General features: G+C 40.0%; 1 protein-coding gene across 1 annotated transcript; it reads left to right on the forward strand.

Annotated features, from left to right (window-relative positions):
* Positions 1 to 521: 521 nt before the first annotated feature.
* On the forward strand, positions 522 to 5,694 carry LOC114560695 (CUB and zona pellucida-like domain-containing protein 1). Its single transcript, XM_028586243.1, has 9 exons — positions 522 to 586; positions 1,214 to 1,358; positions 1,520 to 1,663; positions 1,779 to 1,837; positions 1,980 to 2,167; positions 3,360 to 3,754; positions 3,846 to 3,942; positions 4,811 to 4,991; positions 5,238 to 5,694. Exons 5-9 carry the CDS (start codon positions 2,135 to 2,137, stop codon positions 5,372 to 5,374), a joined length of 843 nt encoding a protein of 280 aa, XP_028442044.1. The 5' UTR covers positions 522 to 586; positions 1,214 to 1,358; positions 1,520 to 1,663; positions 1,779 to 1,837; positions 1,980 to 2,134; the 3' UTR covers positions 5,375 to 5,694.
* The last annotated feature ends 13,725 nt before the right edge of the window (positions 5,695 to 19,419 follow it).

Below are 19,419 nucleotides of genomic sequence, written 5' to 3' on the forward strand. Positions count from 1 at the left end.
TCACCAACCACAGCCACCCTAACTACAGCCGCTCCAACAACAGGCGCTCCAACAACAGTCGCTCCAACAACAGCTCCAACAACAGCTGCTCCAACAACAGCTCCAACAACAGCTGCTCCAACAACAGACGCTCCAACAACAGCTGCTCCAACAACAGACGCTCCAACAACAGACGCTCCAACAACAGCTGCTCCAACAACAGCCGCTCCAACAACAGCTGCTCCAACAACAGCTGCTCCAACAACAGACGCTCCAACAACAGCTGCTCCAACAACAGACGCTCCAACAACAGACGCTCCAACAACAGCTCCAACAACAGCTGCTCCAACAACAGCTGCTCCAACAACAGACGCTCCAACAACAGACGCTCCAACAACAGCTCCAACAACAGCTGCTCCAACAACAGCTCCAACAACAGCTGCTCCAACAACAGACGCTCCAACAACAGCTGCTCCAACAACAGACGCTCCAACAACAGACGCTCCAACAACAGACGCTCCAACCACAGCCGCTCCAACAACCACACAGCCTTACCGAACAACAATTGCTCCTTTGAGCAAGCTTCCTCTGCAGTTCACTGTTTATGGTATGGTTATGTTATATATATATATATATATATTCAAACAACCAGGGGTGGAACCAGACATTGTTAACAGCACATCAAACCCATATAGGGGGTCCTGCGGCATTCTCTGTAAGGCAGCAGCTATATGTGCTAGCCTACTTTTCAAGCCATTTAATTTTAGAATGCCTAAACACCTGCACATCACTTTGGGAAAAACATGATAGTTGCCAAATCTGTAGAGCTGACATCCTATTTTGTGACTAATAGCTCTTTGACTGTCTGTATCATTCTAAAACCAGAACAGGACAAATGTTAATGCTGACTTATTTTCACTCTTGTCACCTAAAAAGAGGCGGATATTGTCTGATACTATTTTTGAGTTATATAACGTAACGCCGTAAACAGCATTACTAATCTTGAAAGTTCAGGATACAAGGCTATAGTTTCGCAGTAGATCTTTTTCTTCATTGATTTACTGATCCAGTCAAAGACACTGAAGGGAAGTGACAAAACGTTGAAGTTATTTTATAAACCTAAAATATTTCGGGCTTTTGAGAATCCCTCCCCCTGCTGCACCCCTGTTAAAAAGACTGATTTGAATATTAACATTTCATCAATTTTTTTAATCTCCTCCCTTCTGATTTTCAGTGGACTATCACAATGCCCCTTCATGTCTTGATGGGGATTACTTTCCCGTTTTCTCGTCACCAACTCCGCGTAATGGAGTGAATCTTCCTGCGTATGTCAACCGCACCCTCGAAATCAAAGTCAAATCCGAAGCACAATACACCACGTAAGGAATAGTAAAATCATCGTATAATTTTGCCGAAATGTGTTTTTTTTTTATGCGCTAATGTAATATGCACCAATATGATACTTTTGACAAGGTTTTTAAATTTCCTTTGGAAGAATGTTACCCATGTCAAAGTTATGAAAGCATTGTTTCTCCTGTAGGATTTATGACTTGATTGTCACTGGACCAAAGGGCATTTCAAAGCAGAAAATCTCCACAGAAGAATTTATCATAAATTGGACACCAACTGAAAATGAATTGAATGATCATTTTCCTATTTGCTTCGTTTCAGAAGCAAGAGACACGTGAGTTTTTATACACCTAATAGTCTTTATTTTTACATCAACTCATTGGATCATCAATTCCCTGGCACAACAGTTCATCATTAAACTATCCATTCTCTCCAATGTTATATTTTAGGTATTACCAAGTCTTTCAATCAGAGCCACGCTGTGTGATCGTGGATGTTGGATCCGATGGTTAGTTGACTTTATTTTAACTCTAGGGATATAGTTTAATATCTTTTAATGGATGGGTCGCGTATGTTTGTCATAAAGTGGATAGATTTCAAGTTTAACGTAATTTCCCATCACAAATAAATGTTCACCCTTTTTTTTTTAGAAACCACTGTGACATGCAATGAAACAACGATAACGGTGGAAGTGGAGAAGTCCTCCCTCATCAGACACAACGAGGGCAAATTGCATCTGAACGACTTCAGCGATGCTTCCTGCAACCTGACAACACGCTCCAACACAACCCACCTGGTGGCTGTCATGTCGCTGAACACATGTGGAACCACCGTAGAGGTACAGGACGCAAAACTGTACCACATCTGTATTCAGCAATTATTTTAATCAAAGAACTAAACAATGTGGTTCCACAAGTGAAAATCCCATTCCCCTGTAGATGCCACAAGTCCATACTACACTACCCACAATCCTAAGCGTGACAGCGATGTCTCTGTTTGGTGGAGCTCACTGTTACTATGGAAATGTTTACCGAATCCAAAACCGACTAGCGAATTGCTACCATTGAAGTCTATGGTTGTTTATGTACCCATTCTTGTACTTTTGACTTTTTACATTTCCAAAATGTTCTTGTGCAGAAAATCTAATGTTTTATAGTCACATTTCATCTCGTAGTTGGTTGACTTTGTTCCAGGCTTAAAACTCTTTGGCTTAGCACAACTTGTTTCATTGTTTACTTGGCTGGTCAGGTTTTAGTTTTTGAGATTTAGCTCCGATAGCTAAATTGTCTTTGTTGGAGAGCAATGTAAAGTCAGCATGCCAGGTAGCTAGACTTACGACTAGTTATGAATGGCTCGCCAGAATTGACCGAAATAGACCGTGGATTTTGAAACCGACAACAAAGTACCAGAAGTGCTACTAGCTGAAGCTAACTGTCAGCTCCAGTCTGCTAGCCAAGTTGAAAATGGACCATTTTGGTCATTTGATGCTAAAACAGCTGAGGGCACCAAACTAAACTTAAACAACTTCTTGGATGTAAAATGTAAAAATAGATTCATAATGCATTTTATTTTAGATATCAGTCTCCAAACTCACTAGTAACAGCTTCATTCATCAACACATTTGAAGATTTAATGGTTCTTAAATTTATTCGGTTACGCTTTACTTGAAGGTATCTACATAAGAGTGACATGACACTGTCATGAACGTGTCATAAACATTATAGACAAGTCATAAATGTTTATGACATAAAGCTTCTTTTAGTAAGTGTCATTCGGTTTTGTCATAAGTTATGGTTAGGGTTATGGTTATGGTTAGGGTTCTGTATCATGACTGTGTCATGACAGTGTCATGTGTTCATGACAGTGTCATGTCACTCTTATGTAGATACCTTCAAGTAAAGTGTTACCATTTATTCTTTCATCTAATAAGACTGTCTGACTTATACATGTCACTATTTAAGTATTGACTTGTAGTAGTAACAACTATTCCTATTGATTCCTCTCCTAATTAAATTCTCTTTCATTTTTAGGAGGATGAAAACAACATCATCTTCAAAAACATGATCACATCCGGTGACCCAACTGAAATCATTTCCAGACAAAATGACGTTGAGATCGTCTTTTCCTGCGCCTATCCAAAGCGATCCAACCTGACACTGGGATTCACGCACAAGAACCCGTACGTCTTCACAGAGAAGGGCTTCGGGGCTTTCACCTTCCAGTTTGAATTCTTCCAGAGCCAGCGGTTCAGAAAACAAATTGAAAGCAGCACTTACCCAGTGGAGGTGTACCTCAAACAGATGATCTTCATGCAGATCGAGGCGACCACTTCCATCCCCAACACAGAGCTGTTTGTGGAGTCCTGCAAGGCGACTCCATATGACAACCCAAACTCTCGCATCAGCTACACCATCATCGAAAATGGGTAGGCGTACGCAGTGAAAAGGATTTTGTTTGGTACCAGAAATGTCACTTTTTTTACCAGTTATTAACCATGTATCTGCATCATGCCACAGATGTGTAAGAGACAACACGGTGGAAATCTACAACAGCTCCAAATCTCAATTCAGATTTGGAATGGAGGCTTTTGAGTTCATCGGTGCTCATGAACAGGTAAGGTTACTTAAAAAAAAAAAAAAAAAAAGTAAATTATATCTTTAAATCACAACCTTTCACCACCTAAAAAGGTAATTTAATAGCATGATTATAATTTTTTTTTTTAAACATTTAAAACCACAGCATACTTTAAAATTTGTTTTACCCCTCTGCATTTTCAACAAATAAAATGGTTTATCTTCTTTAAATGGCATCTCTTTGGTGTGAATGCAAAATGTTCCACCGTTGGGAAATACCTGACATCAAAACCCTTATGTTGGTGTTAAAATATCAGATTTTAGCGACTCTGAGAGTTGGAATTAAGCAGTTCAGTCAGGAACACTCTCGTCATAGATTTAACCATTTATTGCACTAAATGGAAATACAGCTATGCTTGGCGCTGATGGCTCTGCTCTTGATAAGGCTCCCTGGACCCGCCAAGCAGCATGCTAAGCTGAGACAGAAAGCACCATGCAGAAAACCCCCTGGGTAAAAAAAAAAGAGTGACCCATAAGAAAGACATTGCAGACCATTTTAAACTTTGATTCACGTTAAGACTCTGAACTTGTAAGGTGGAGGCTGGGGTGGTGGAGGGAAAGCGTTGCCAGCGGCAGCAACAGTGAGTGAAGCAGCGTCAGTGTAGCAGGGACCAGTGAGGAGGGAGTCACATTAAAAAGGATCACCTTGATGTAGGAATGGCTGTGATTGGTGTGTCTATGATAGGAATGATAATTTAATCAGCAGGCGTATGACTTCCGTGTCCTGCATGTACTAACGCAAAGCTTACTTAAATGAAAATGCATTTGCACAATAGTCTTCATAACAAACATACTTTGTTTAGAAAGTACATAGAACTTTTTACGACTTTACCTCTGTGTGTCTGCAGGTGTACATCACTTGCTCGGTCATCCTGTGTGAGACTGCCGTTCTCGGGAGCAGGTGTTCTCAGGGATGCATCAACTCCAACTCAGGGAACCTTCGGGTCAAAAGAGAAGCTGTGGCCCAGTCTTCCCGCCACACCATTTCCCAGGGACCTTTGCACCTGGCTAAAACTTCTGACAGCCAAGGTGAGTGTGCACATACACCAGCATATACTATCAAATCACCAGATACACTGAGGTCACGTATGTAAATTAATTCAGTGTGCAAATTCAGCAGCGGGGAGATGATGCTGATTAATCCAAACACTCAAATCTCATATTTCGTTTTAATGTGTTTTATGATTGGACAAAGCTATTCACACCGGCCTGATATATAAATATACATATATAATGTTATTGATCTAAATTTTAGTCTGTTTATTTTTATTTCAGCATCTGGCCCGAGCCTGAATATGGGCCTGAACATCATCTTCATTGTTGGCTGCCTCCTGGCATGCGGAGTGGTGATCTACAGATCGAGGAGGTCCAAAGCTAAATACCAACCGCTGCCAACCTTTGAGACAGACTGAAGACAGAGACGCCGTTTAGCTCCAGTCTGATTATGAGAAAGATTCTCAGCTACAGTGTAATGTTTTTTTACTGCTATAGTCAATGTTTTTTTGTATCTTTTTTAGGGTAGTTTAGTGGTTTGAAACATTATATAAGATGTGCGTTTACATGCAAGAAAGCATTTAATCAGAATATATCTTTTTTATTTACTTGTGGAAAGTGTTTCCGCCTGCTCTGAAGCGTCTAATCTGCCACATCCTCTATTTAACAAAAGAAGATGAACTAACCCCAACTTTATTGAGATGATTCGATGACTTTCGACCATAACATTTTTTTTGGATTAGCTGTTATTCTACCACCATACTGGTGGTTTGACTTTTATATTGACAGACACTCACATTTTTTACCTCCAAGGTTTGAAACACACATTTAAGTGACAAAAAATTAACAATAAAAGACATAATGGGTAAAATAATGTGTCTTATTTGGTGTCACCTTATTTATTTGTTTTGATTTGTCTACAGTAACATCATAATGTGCAGTTATTTTATTTTAACCAACACCAAAAAATCTCTGAGTGTCTAACTCGATATGTCGCTGCCTTTTGCGATGTGTATGATGTGGCAGTTGATATTGCGAAGTCGATAAGAAAATCAATATATTGTGCAGCCCTAGACTCAGGGCGTTTTCAGACATACCTCGTTTGGTCCGGACTTTCGCACTTTTTAGTTTGATCCGAACCAAAATTACAGGTGTGAAACCTCCCCCGGACCGCGGTCCGGATCAAAAGACCAAATTTTGGTCCGATAAAAAGAGGTGGTCTCGGTCCGGACCAAACTGAACCATGGTCCGGTTCGTTTATATTGTGAAAGCATTTTTTGGATGGTTCGGACTTTTGGACCAAATACAAGAAGCTCTGGCAGGCTCTCCTTGTGTTACAAGACCGGGGAAGCTCCTTTAAGGTGCTTAGTGAGAGAGAGTGACGGTGAATGCGTTCAGAGAAGACAGCTGTCGGCTATCAGAGCAGAGAATACATCAGCAGTTTACTTGTTAAGTGGTAAATGTACAGCGTAGGTTTCAGTTTGTCTCTGAATAAATGCTCCTGAAAGAAAGTTCCCGTGTCTTGCTTCTCAACATCACAACAAAACAAAAAGGGCCGCGGCAGTAGGGGGAGAGCAGCAGTCAGTAGGGGGAGAGCATCAGGCAGTAGGGGGAGAGCAGCAGTCAGTAGGGGGAGAGCATCAGTCAGTTGGAAAAACTCAGACACAGAGAGAGGATATGAGAGGACAAGGAAGCCCTTCAACAAACCAATCAGTTAGAAGTATCTGGAGACGTAGCTCACGTATGTGATGACGGCAGGACGTAGGTTTGTCACATATAGATCTTTAGTGCGCTTGCAAAACTGCAGTGTGAAACCACAACTTACCGGATCAAATGTATACAATGTAACAAAAACATGAACCTTGGTCCGGAACTTGGTTCGGACTTTCATGTGTGAAAACGCCCTCAGTGATAGCAGTGTAGAAGTGCACCATCATAGTCTTTGACAGGTTGAACTGTCACAGGAAGTACATCCTCTGCTGGGCTTTTTGGAGGTCCTGGGAGAAGATGGCGCCCAGAAAGCAGCGGGACTCCTACAAATGAACTCCAGCATTGAGAACATTGGTTGTGTACACAGAGTTTACTAAAAAGAAAGGTTTTGAACAACTCACTTTAGCAGTTGGTTTTCCGCTCGCCGCCATCTTGCCAGTCAAAAAGTGTCGATCTCCACAATTTTGATGCGGTCATTGTAGTGCCCCTAGCGCTCCCATTCAAAAGGCCATTTGACCAAAAATTAAAATACGGTATATTTTAAAAGTGGCGTTTCCATCCTAATTATGCTTGTAAACGAAAGTTTGACTCGGGTACATTCACAAAAACACCCTAGGTTGCATTTTGGCGATAGTTGCGCTTTAAATGACAGAACTGCCAAAAGTCATTATACAAATGAGCAAAACAATGTAGACTATTAATACATGTTCTAATTACACACAACTGTAGGGGAAAATAAGGTGTGACTCTGATTCATTACCACCTCAGTGTTTTTTTCTAAGAATATAGGCGAGGTTACTGGTCAACCACGAAATAAGCCTTTTGTTTATGATTAAATGATTGTGTTTTAATTAACTGAAAAAGAAAGATGTGTAATGCCCTTTGTCTAATGACGCAGATGATGTAGGAATGCAAGTTGTTTTGGATAAAAGCCTCAGGTAAATTAATGTAATTTCAGGACTCCTGAAGCATTGCCAGGCAAGATGTTGAATTACTGGCACTGCTATTGTTCAGAGCTGGCACCGCACCAGCTGCATTACTTGTGCTCTACCTAAAGTGGGTAGGGTAGTCCTATTCAGTGCCTGAGTTTGTCCAAAACAGGTGCCAGTACTAATTCAGTAGTTCCATGACATGATCATTGCATGTGTCTTGGATATATTTATATGTATATCTTGTACAGGTGACACGAATAGTCTGTTATATACACTATATATTATTCATGAATTCACCTATTCGATGATTCAATCTAAGGAGCCTGATTCGACCGCCAATCTCACAGTCAAAAAGAATCATTCCATTTGGGCTCTATGAGGGTGCTAAATGTCTGATTTTACATAAAATTGCTTGGATTTTTCCCAATAAATTGTGATATGTAGCCAATTTGTGTATAAATATCAGCCTATTAAAGCAACACCAAGGATTCTTTTGTACATTAAAATAATGTTTCCAAAATCATTTCAGTGGATCATCAACACGGAACAGGGTGAATGGCACTGCTGCATTCGCTTTGCGACCCTCTGTCGGCTATAACCACACTATGCAAGTTTGCCAGATCGGGTAGCGCACATGTGTCAAACTCAAGGCCCACGGGCCAAATCCGGCCCGTTACATATTTAGATCCGGCCCGTATATCAATTTGGGTCTACAATAAATTTTGGCCCGCCTAGTTGTGCGCCAAACCAAAAACACAGGAAAGAGTTTTTTTAAATGCAATTACGTGTCATTCAAAGCAGAATATGGCAGATTTGCCGACTCTGAGACTCTGAGTTTTCATATTCAGGCTGTGAAACGGGTTGTTGTTAAAAAAAAAATCCTTGTTTTGCTTGATTTGCTAAAGTCTATGATGGCTAAGGAACTCTTTTGATGACTTTTGTAGGGCTTCATGTCATCAAAAAGCGTACAAAAATGTCGGAAAAAGCAACAAATTTACAGAAAAGGTGACAAATGTCTGAGAAAGCCACAAAAAACGTCTGAACAAAAACAAATAAACTTTACATGTCTGGCCCTTGGTGTGATTCTCTTTTTCCAGTGTGGCCATTAGTGAAAATGAGTTTGACACCCCTGGGGTAGCGGATCTGTAGTTCAAATGAGACATAATGGGACAATTCTGCTTCCAACCTGTAGGGGGACCGAAGAGGAAAAGTGCTTTGGTGTTGCTTTAATAATACTGTCAATAACAATTAGAAGTAAGGGTAACGAGTACAGGTGAATATTGACCTGTTCTAGACACTAATCTTATTAGCAGTAGAGTGATATGAGGGGGGATTTAATCTCCCTTGTTAGCAAAATGACCAAAATGCGCAGCCCTGTTTTTAACCGTTACAAGTTTGGTATATGAACTAGTATTTGCAATATGTCTCTATATACCCACTGGCACGTTGTATTGCCAATGGGTGAACGGATTGTAACGTAACTTAAAAACAGAGACCTTCCGTGACTTTCTTGGTTACCTTTAACAACCTGTGGACTGATTTCTATGGAAAGGAAATTATGTGACATTTATGCATGGCCCGAGCGCTTTGCCTTTTTTAGCAGGTGATCTTAATCATAATCATGTGTGGAATCATCATATCTATGTATCTAATCTCTTATTTTGGAAATTGTCAGCACATCAATAAAGATAAGAAAATGTCTATTTATTATATGAGAACAAACTATTAGTTTCACTTCAGTAAGTGAATGTATTCTTAGATATTCAGGTGACTTGGACCATTGCCTGGTCTCACCCTACAAATAACCAGATAATCATAGGTGTTCAGGTTTCTCAAAGCATTCATTGCATGAAAAATGACACTGATAAGCCTATTGGAGTCCATGGTATGTGGATATTTACTTCCTTGTAGATTTAGCTTGATAGGCGTTAGACTGGCAGTGTGTGTTTAGACCAGGTTTGTAACTTTAAACCTTTCCATTTAAAATGTAAAAGAATAGCATCTGGACTGTAAATCTATGTGATTAATCCATTTCAAAAAACCAACAAAGAAGTTGTTCAAGTTCTTTTATTGTCATGTATCAGCCCAGTCTCTCTCCCAACTCATGAAATATGGCATCTTGGTTGCTGGCCTTACGTTCCAAACTGTGATGCTTCACTGTGCAAGCATTGGCCTTTAGTGTTTATAGTAATTATAATGGGAGTAGGGAAGGGCATTCGATAACATTTTCTTACTCGATCATCGATCGACTATCGATTAATAATCAATATTTTTATATTAAAATTCATAATTTATTTAACTTTAAAAAAATTCAAAATGGAATGAAAATACAAAAATACAACATGTTTTTCAGGTCAGACACGACCGCTACCCGGTGACCGTCAGTCCAGCCGCCGAAAACACCCACGCTGCCGAGATGCACAGGTACCTCCGCGCTAACTTGGCTAGCCCGGGGAACCTTATTCCGTTCTTCATAGTTAGTTTCTACCAGTCTGGTGACGGCACGTTGTGACGGAATGTGATATGCTGGTTCCAATATCCATCTCAATGAACTTGCAGATCCCTTGTGTAATTTTCTCTGCTCGTTGTGCATTGCAGCTCCTCCGTGCTAACGCCGAGTTTATGCTAGTGCCCTATATTTAGAGAGTGTGGTCAACTAGGGAATCAAATGTTCTGAGCTATCCCGTTATGCGAATTGGTTCAGAGGTGGTCAAGTGTTTCGTGGACTCCATGTTGGATACCAACATTCATCTGATTCCCATTGACATAGCGCATGGAATAGTGGAAAAAATTAATAAATTATTTTAAAAAATGACATAAATCACTGAAAACATGCCCAACTGTTGCGTGTTTGGTTGCCGGCTGGTAAATATTACGACTGCCTTTGGAGTTTCCTATATCTGCGTCCACATTGTCAACATAAGACCTGTGGCATTAGTACTCCTTTTGTACTATAATTTTATTGAATGAAATATTGAGCTTCGCTCCTCTGAGATGGGTGGGTTTATGTTACGTTACACACAAAGCTAGCTATAGTTAGCCTGTATGCTAGCGGACATTAGAAAAGTAAACACTGCTAAGAGACTTATTAGGCGACGTGGTCACTCACTACATGGACATTTTTTAGAGGCCCATTTACGATATAGAAGGTAAATATACACTGGAATATTTCCGTAAGGGCCTTTTACATATTGAAAAATGAGGCTATATGCCTGTTTAAGGTGAAAATATGCGATTTATTTCAAGATAGCATATCCGCACCATAGGGTTACACTGTAGTCAACTGACATTGGTATCCAATATGGCGCCCATGATTTGAGTTGGCCACACTCTCTAAATATAGGGCACTAGTTTATGCTAGGTTGAGACTGAGAGCAGGATGCTCTTTTGTGCAAAGCGGATGTTAGAGGGGTTGTTTGAGCGTCATAGGGCCACTGAAGAAGCTGCTGTATTTGATGAGTTGGCATGTATAGCAATAAATGGTTAATTAATAAAAACACCTTCTTGAAGATACAGCACAATGAGTGATAAATTCTGCAGGGTGCATAATAAAGCCGTCAAAGTTATACAGAACAGAAACCAAATCGTCGATAAGATATGAAATCAACTTGAAGATAAGGCAAGCGATACCATCTATCTATCTAGCTATAAATTACAGGAACGTCTGTCTGTGTGTCTGTGGGACTGTTATTTGCATATATCTCGAACCAGTCCAATTAAAATGGATTTCAAACTTAACAGGTGTCTTGCTACGGGCAAGAGTAAGTGCAGTGCCAAGTTTGACATTGTTTGGATTAGAAGTGCAAAAGATATCGTTAAATATATATGGTAAAAGAAGCACACAATGGCCCGCATTTATCAACCTAACGTAGAAACCAGCGCAGATATCACACAGAGCGTAAGAATGGTCGCACACTGATAAATGCCGCGGTCCTCCGCCCCCCCCTGTGCTGGACCATCACCTCGACCCTGTCTCCTGACAGCAGAGGGCTGGAAAAACAAGCCGAAATAACTCAGAAAGAACGCAGAAATAAATCGTTCACGACATAGAAATGAAAACCTGAATAATAATTAAAAATGTTGTGCATCGTCATGTTTCCTGTATTGAATATCATTGCCAAACACAACACTATAGGCTATCTTTTAAAAGTGAGGAATAATAATATCCTGTCTCCTTGCCAAGAGCCATCTGCCCTTAAACAATCCGATGGAGCACTCCACCGTGGCATGTGTGCGTACGTGTGCACTATTGTACCGGCTCATAGAGGTCTTCTAAACTGATTATATGCTGCACTGCAAGGCCATGCTGACTCAGAAACTTGCGTACACGAGTTCAGACCAGACGTGACCAGACGTTTGATCGCAGCCTACGCTCACGTCCAAATTGATAAATGCCAAGCTTTGCGTAGGAATCGGCGTACGCCCATCGTACGCCTGTTTTAGGTCGTACGCACGTTTCATAAATGAGGGCCATTGGCTTTTGCTGCTGGCCACTCCCACTCTCACACTGAGCACTATGAAGGACCATTGACAGAGTCGAACAAAGCAGCGGAACTTTGGCAGCTGAAATGTGAAATACACCTCAGACCCACAAAAATGTGCAAAGTAGCACTACTTTGGACTATCTTTGACTTTGAATAAACAAACGACAATTCCCAAATTTGGACTGTCTGACTTTGAATAAACAAACGACAATTCCCAAATTTGGACTGTCTGACTTTGAATAAACAAACGACAATTCCCAAATTTGGACTGTCTGACTTTGAATAAACAAATGACAATTACCGAATTTAAGGCCGTTTCAGAATCCCACACATGCAAAGCACAACCAGCTTCAGACAACAAGTGGCAAGAAGAACGTGATGCCACTTGGCTACCAGACATAGTTTTAAATTGCTGTGAGCTGTAGCCTACATTCACCACTTCTAAACAGAGGCAGAACATAACGTAATCTCGGAGATTATTCCTTCACAGCGCTGTGGAATGCGAGAAAATCTCAGACCTGAACTGGGAAGACACAGCAGTACTAAACTGGTTTGAATTCTTCTTAAATAATAGGGACTACTTTGTGTCCATAGGTAATAATGCATATACAAATATGACATGCAGAGTTCCCTAAGACTCCGTTCTGGGGCCTCTTCTGTTTGACATCTACATGCTTACACTGACTCAGATTATGGAAAACAACAAAATATATTACCATAGTTATGCAGACGACACACACATTTACATAACCCTATCACCAGGGGACTAAAGTCCAATACAAAAACTGAGTAAGTTCATTGAACAAATTAAGGACTGGATGTGCCAGAACTTTCTTAAATTAAATTTGTTGGTGGTTGTTTTTAGAGCAAAAGAGGAATGATTAAAAGTGAGTGCTCAGCTTTCTTTCTGATATGCTGCTTCACTATAAACCATCCAGACCTCTTAGGCCGGTTACACACTGGAAGCGCCGCGTGAGCGTGTCAGCTGCGTGGCGTGTCCGTTTATATTTCGGCTCCCATGTTAACAGGTTAGAGCTTACACACTGTGTGAGACGCGTGCCTGCTAGAAAAAGAACCGACGCCTATTTATCACGCGAGACGCGAGCGTGTTGGAAGCGTTAATAGAATAGAAAAATATGTTTATATGTCATTTAGACATAAATACATATTAATAAATGACATATAGATGTTTGAAAGTCTAGGTTTTGACATCAATGTAGATATAAATGTAATACATTTAGAAAAGATTTTCAAATATTGCACCTGTCATATAGAACGGAATATTCTGTAACATATTTTGCAGTCAATACTGCCGACGTTGTCTTGCTTTAATCAAATCCGTAGGCTATATATAAATGGTAGGATAGGCTACGATAACAACGTAGTGTGTGTTCTGAGTGACGGTCCAACATCAGATAGGCTACATAGGCTCTTTACAGCTACACAAAGTTGTTCAGACAGCCCACTTACCTATTTATCAGAGTTTGAATCTGTCGGCACTATGTCCCGAGATCAGCCCTCCCTGTACCTAGCAGCAGGAGCAGCGCCGCGTCAGACACGCTTCTGGTGTGTAGGACACAGAAACATCCACGCAGCTGACACGCAACAGAAACGCCACGCTCACGAGACGCGTGCAGTGTGTAACTGGCCTTAGGTCTGCTTTCTGTCCCCAGAGTCAGAACTAAACAGGGGGAAGCAGCGTTTAGTTTTTATGCTCCAAATATCTGGAACAAACTCCCAGGAATGCAGATCCACCACAATTCTGTTGTACCGAAGACCTTTCTTTTTAATGCTGCCCATCTTTAAATAATTGTTAATTTCTTATACTGCACTGTAACTTTAATTCTCTTATTTTATGTTTTTAATTTTTTAATTACTGCTCTTTAATGTTTTATGTAAAGCATTTTTAATTGCCCTGTTGCTGAAATGTGCGAAACAAATATAGCTGCCTTGCCTCGCTGCTGTGGTGTGTGTCTGTGTTAGTCATCATTTCAGTATGTAGAATGTACCTTTTATTGTTTTGATTCATACCATGTTCTGAGAAACATTTTCTGAGCCCATCCTTTGTTGCACCTGCAGGTTTACAGGAAAGCCGCTCACCTTTGTCTTCAGTGTCAGCAGAAATGTGACTTAGATAAACAATACAAGTGCAACGCATTCCCATGAACAGGTTCAGATGATATCGCCGCACGAAAACTTATGCACAACAATTTGTATGATACCTTGCGAGATTATGCTGATCTCCGACCAGTCACATGAAAGTTAAGTTTAGCCAAGAAAAGATGACTGTGAGCTGGGGACCGGTCACTGTGAGGTGAGGGTCCTGACAGCAGTCGTTACAGTTAACTTTAGCCGGCTAAAAGGTTAAATCAGTGTGTTTCAGTTGAAGTGAAATCAGCAGAAAAGCAACATGTCTGCCGAGGGTCAAAGGTCACAGAGACACGCAGAGTTCAGAGAGGATGACCGCCATGTTTGCTGATCTCTCTGAGTCCCGAACAGAAAGATATGTGACGTCTGCAGATCTGTGAGACGTTCAAGCAGTGACAGAATTTTAAAGGTGCAACCTGTAAAATTTGACTCTTTTGATGTTACAACGCCATCACCTTTGTATGATATCGTACGAATAATGCCGACCGGTTACGTGACAAAGTTTAGCAGACCGGTCCTGTGACCAGGTACTGGTTACTGTGTGGGTGGTTATATTTAGACATCAAAACAACTAGTCATAGGAAAGACAAAGGAGGATTAGTATGGTGACAGGAGAGAAAAACCTGGGCGGTAACAGCTATAAAACCCAACCAGTTACTGGCAGTGGTTGCTACGCCAACACACGCCAACTCCGATCTTTTGACCTGAGTGATCCCCCACCCAAGCTCTATCTCAAAACCGAGATAGAGCATGGGAACGAGAGGGGGAATGAAAGGGAACGCGAAAGGGAACGTAAAAGAACTCGAAGGGGAACAAAAGGGAACGAAAAGGAACGCGAATTGAAACGAAAAGGAACGCATTCGTCCGCATCCGGATGTTCAATCACCTCGGGAGACGGAAAAACTTTATCACCAGCCAAATCATTCCCGAGGATTAAGTCTACCCCAGCTATCGGTAACTGAGGACTCTTGGTGATACTAAAGTTACCCGACACAAATATGGATGACAACTGAATGGAGTGCAACGGCGCCCGCACTGCACACATGTTAACACCCAATGCCCACACATCTGCCCCACAATAGGTCTCAGCTGAGAGGGGCTAAATACCATCTCGAATCAATGTTTGTTTAGCGCCAGTATCCCGCAGGATAGTGATAGGGACCTGGTTTTCCTCACCCACTAGAGAAACGAAACCATGCAAAATAAACGGCCTAAAAGCCTCATCGATTTGTTCTTTTTGAGCATTAACCAGATTCAAATTTTTGCGGGGTGTAGTGTGAATGAGACCTATTGGAGAGGCTGTTGTGGCATTCTCACAGTGCTCTCTTTTTTTTTTAGAAGATGGCAAGCAGCGATAAGATGTCCTTGCTCATGACAGTAAAAACCGTTTCGGTGGCGGCAGGGGCAGCAGTGGGGTTGCGACGATAACTCGTAGGAGAGTTACCTTTACAAACAACTGAGATTGGCTCCCTATGAACAAAGGGGGGAAAAACACATTTATGAGTTAATGTGAACTCATCCGCCAATACAGCGGCAGCAGCAAGGGATGAGACTTTTTGTTCATTTAAGTAGATAATCTTATCGCGGATCCGATTCTTAAATTCCTCCAACAACACAAGTTCACGCATAACCCCTAGACATCCGGTCGTAACCGATGACAAATGTAGAAAAGCTGGTTGTTCTAGGAGGAGGAAGGCATATTACTGTTCTGAAAAACATCTGATTGATGCTGTTACAATTGCTTAACAGATAATGTATCAGAATGGTTTCATTCAGTAAAGTTTCTCTTTTGAAGGGGAGAAACCTGGTAGTAAACATATATTTTAGCATTTTTATGACCGCACACTATTTTTTTAATTTTTCCTGCATTCAGTTTTTGTGTTCATTTTTGTTTTTCATTTCGAGGCCCCAGTTCTGAGACAAAAGGGTTTTAAAGTGGATAACAGATAAAGGGGATAACATCCATATATATATATATATATATATATATATATATATATATATATATGGATGTCTGCAACCATGTCGGTTTAAAGCTGTCTTGCACTACAATAGATCTGCAAAGATTAAACAAATCGATCGATTAGTTGTCGACTATTAAATAAATCACCAACTGTTATGATTTGAGTAATCGGTTTGAGTCAATTTTTATGAAGATAAAAGTAAATATGTTCTAGTTTCTTCTCTCCTCTGACAGTAAACTGAATATCGATATATATATATATATATATATATATATATATATATATATATATATATATATATAGCAGAATAAGACAAATACACATTAAATAGATAAAATATTCAAAAAGTATTAAAAGGTAAATAGAAAAAACAGACAGGTAAAAAAGAGTGTGTGTGTGTGTGTGTGTGTGTGTGTGTGTGTGTGTGTGTGTTTGTGTGTGTGTGTGCGCGCATATACAGATGAGTAAGGTGTGGATGAATAATGAATAATAAATAAATAATGAAATGGCATATTGCACAGTAGTATCTTCTGACATTTTATAAACCAAACAACGAATTCATTAATTGAGAAAATAATCAACAGATTCATTGACAATGAAAATAATCTTTGGTTGCAGCCCTAACACTGAGATGAGTGTGCTTCGGTTTCAATTTCTCTAACATTTGCAATGAGAACAGGAAGTCTTCATGCTGCCAGCAAACATTCTTTTGTCATAGAGTTCTGTTTCATTTTCACGCTATATGTTGTTTTAAACGAGGCATTTATTGTATAAAGTACTTTCAATTCGGTCTGTTCTGTAAAACTGGTTTTGCAGCTAACCCTTTGTTCTGGAACATTGTGTTCATACTGTGCCATTAAACTAGGCATGACCAGCGTCTCTGGCCAGCATTTCAGTGTATATAAAGATGTTGCAGGTGCATGTGAGCGGCAGAGGATCTGGAGACAGAGGTGAGTTTGGGACATCATGGCTTCCACACTGGTACTCCTCCTTCCGATGCTCCTGGCTTCGCTGGCCTCGGCGTCACATAACTTTGGGGGAAGCGCTACCTACACCTACAAAGGAAGAAACCCTGATGGGACATTTAAAGTGAGTGGTACAACTTTTAATGGTATGCAACATGCATTATAGAATATAATGTATATATATTATATGAATAAGTTTTCCTTGTTACGTGATAGGGATACTGGGAATTGCTTTATTAAATCCCTTTATTATTTGTTTTTATTATTGGGTTGGATTACTCTGATTAGAATATCAAAAGTCTTACATTTATTTTAGTTGCAGTCTTTGCTATTTATGTACTGGCTTTTGTGTCATGTTTGTAATTTTGTTCATTTTTAAGTTTTCTTTTGGTATTATTTTGTAATTGGGTCTTATTTTATAATATTGTTTCTATTGTGAAGCACTTTGTGACTTTGCCTGTAAAAGGTGCTATATTAAATAAACATTATTATTTGTAATTATTTTTACTTTGCCAGGGCTTTATTGATGAATGTCCTGGAAAAGTAAAAATCCCCCTGATACTAATGTTAATGAAAGGGCTGCAGCCCTTTTGACTATAAGGACAAGTTATTTATTGTTAGTGCTTGGGGATTATTTTACATACTGCCACTGTCGGATGGAAACCTTGTATATCCGAAAACGTTGTTTTGCAGGAAATACATTTTTAAAAAACATTATACTGAGCACTTTACCTCAGACGAAGTCAGACGAAATTGCCTCATCATTGTTTAAATATTTGTAAAAATCCACAGACTGACATAAAAGGAGATAATTATTTTGATATTGTCTTATCTTGCTGGTTTTGTATTGTTTATTATTGCTGCTTTAATTGCTGTTCAATTGTTTTGTTACTGTCTGTTATTTATGTGTTCCTTTAATTGTAAAGTGCACTGAGACCATGTTTAATGGTGATTTTACACTTTAAATGAAATTTGATTGATTGATTAATCAATAGCATGGATTTGCAAAAATATAAAATGACAAAATATGGAGATGCCCGACACTGACGATATTATAAATGTAGGAGTGTCCACATGAGAAGCCTATCATACTTTAGCATGGGTTTTTGGCACAACATGTACAGCAACTCTACGTCCATATTTCTTCATCCCTGAGTGTGGGTCTTAATTTATGACATGTTTTGACTTAAATGTTAAAATTTTACCAGCCACTCAATAGATAACCATTGTTCTTTTGGACTGGTGAGTGAAGCAAATCTACCAGCCAAGTGAATATTTTTACCAAAATTTGGCTGGTGAATGGTTCTAATTTTAAACCCTGGTTTCAACCCTAAATTGTTCATTAGTTATTTCTAATAGTTTGTGTTTTTGTATATTTCAACACTTTTTTTCTTCAAGAACACCAGCGTGTCTATAGAATACCTGTTTTTTTTTATGAAAAAGATATGGCTTTTAAAGGTCCCATGACATGCTGCTATTTGGATGTTTTTCTATAGACCTTAGTGGTCCCATAATACTATATCTGAAGTCTCTTTTATATAGACCTTAGTGGTCCCCTATTACTATATCTGAAGTCTCTTTTATATAGGCCTTAGTGGTCCCCTAATACTGTATCTGAAGTCTCTTTTATATAGGCCTTAGTGGTCCCCTATTACTATATCTGAAGTCTCTTTTATATAGACCTTAGTGGTCCCCTAATACTGTATCTGAAGTCTCTTTTATATAGGCCTTAGTGGTCCTCTAATACTGTATCTGAAGTCTCTTTTATATAGACCTTAGTGGTCCCCTAATACTGTATCTGAAGTCTCTTTTATATAGACCTTAGTGGTCCCCTAATACTGTATCTGAAGTCTCTTTTATATAGACCTTAGTGGTCCCCTAATACTGTATCTGAAGTCTCTTTCCCGAAATTCAGCCTTGGTGCAGAATTACAGCCACTAGAGCCAGTCCCACAATGAGCTTTCCTTAGGATGTGCCATTTCTGTGTCTGTAGCTATTGAGGAGGAAAGAGGGAGGGGCAAGGTGGAGGGTGGGGGTGTGGTCTTGACCAACTGCCACTTTGCTCATTTGAAAGCCAGGATGTCTCACTCTCATGGGTGTGCCAAATTCTCTGGGCGGGCAAAGCAGAGAAAGGGGAGGTAACCTTGCTTGTTATGACCTCATAACAAGCAAGATTCCAGAACAGCTCATCTGAGCTTTCATTTTTTCAAAGGCAGAGCAGGATACCCAGGGCTCGGTTTACACCTATTACCATTTCAAGC

Source organism: Perca flavescens, chromosome 1 (assembly GCF_004354835.1).
Source record: "Perca flavescens isolate YP-PL-M2 chromosome 1, PFLA_1.0, whole genome shotgun sequence".
NCBI classification, from domain to species: domain Eukaryota; kingdom Metazoa; phylum Chordata; class Actinopteri; order Perciformes; family Percidae; genus Perca; species Perca flavescens.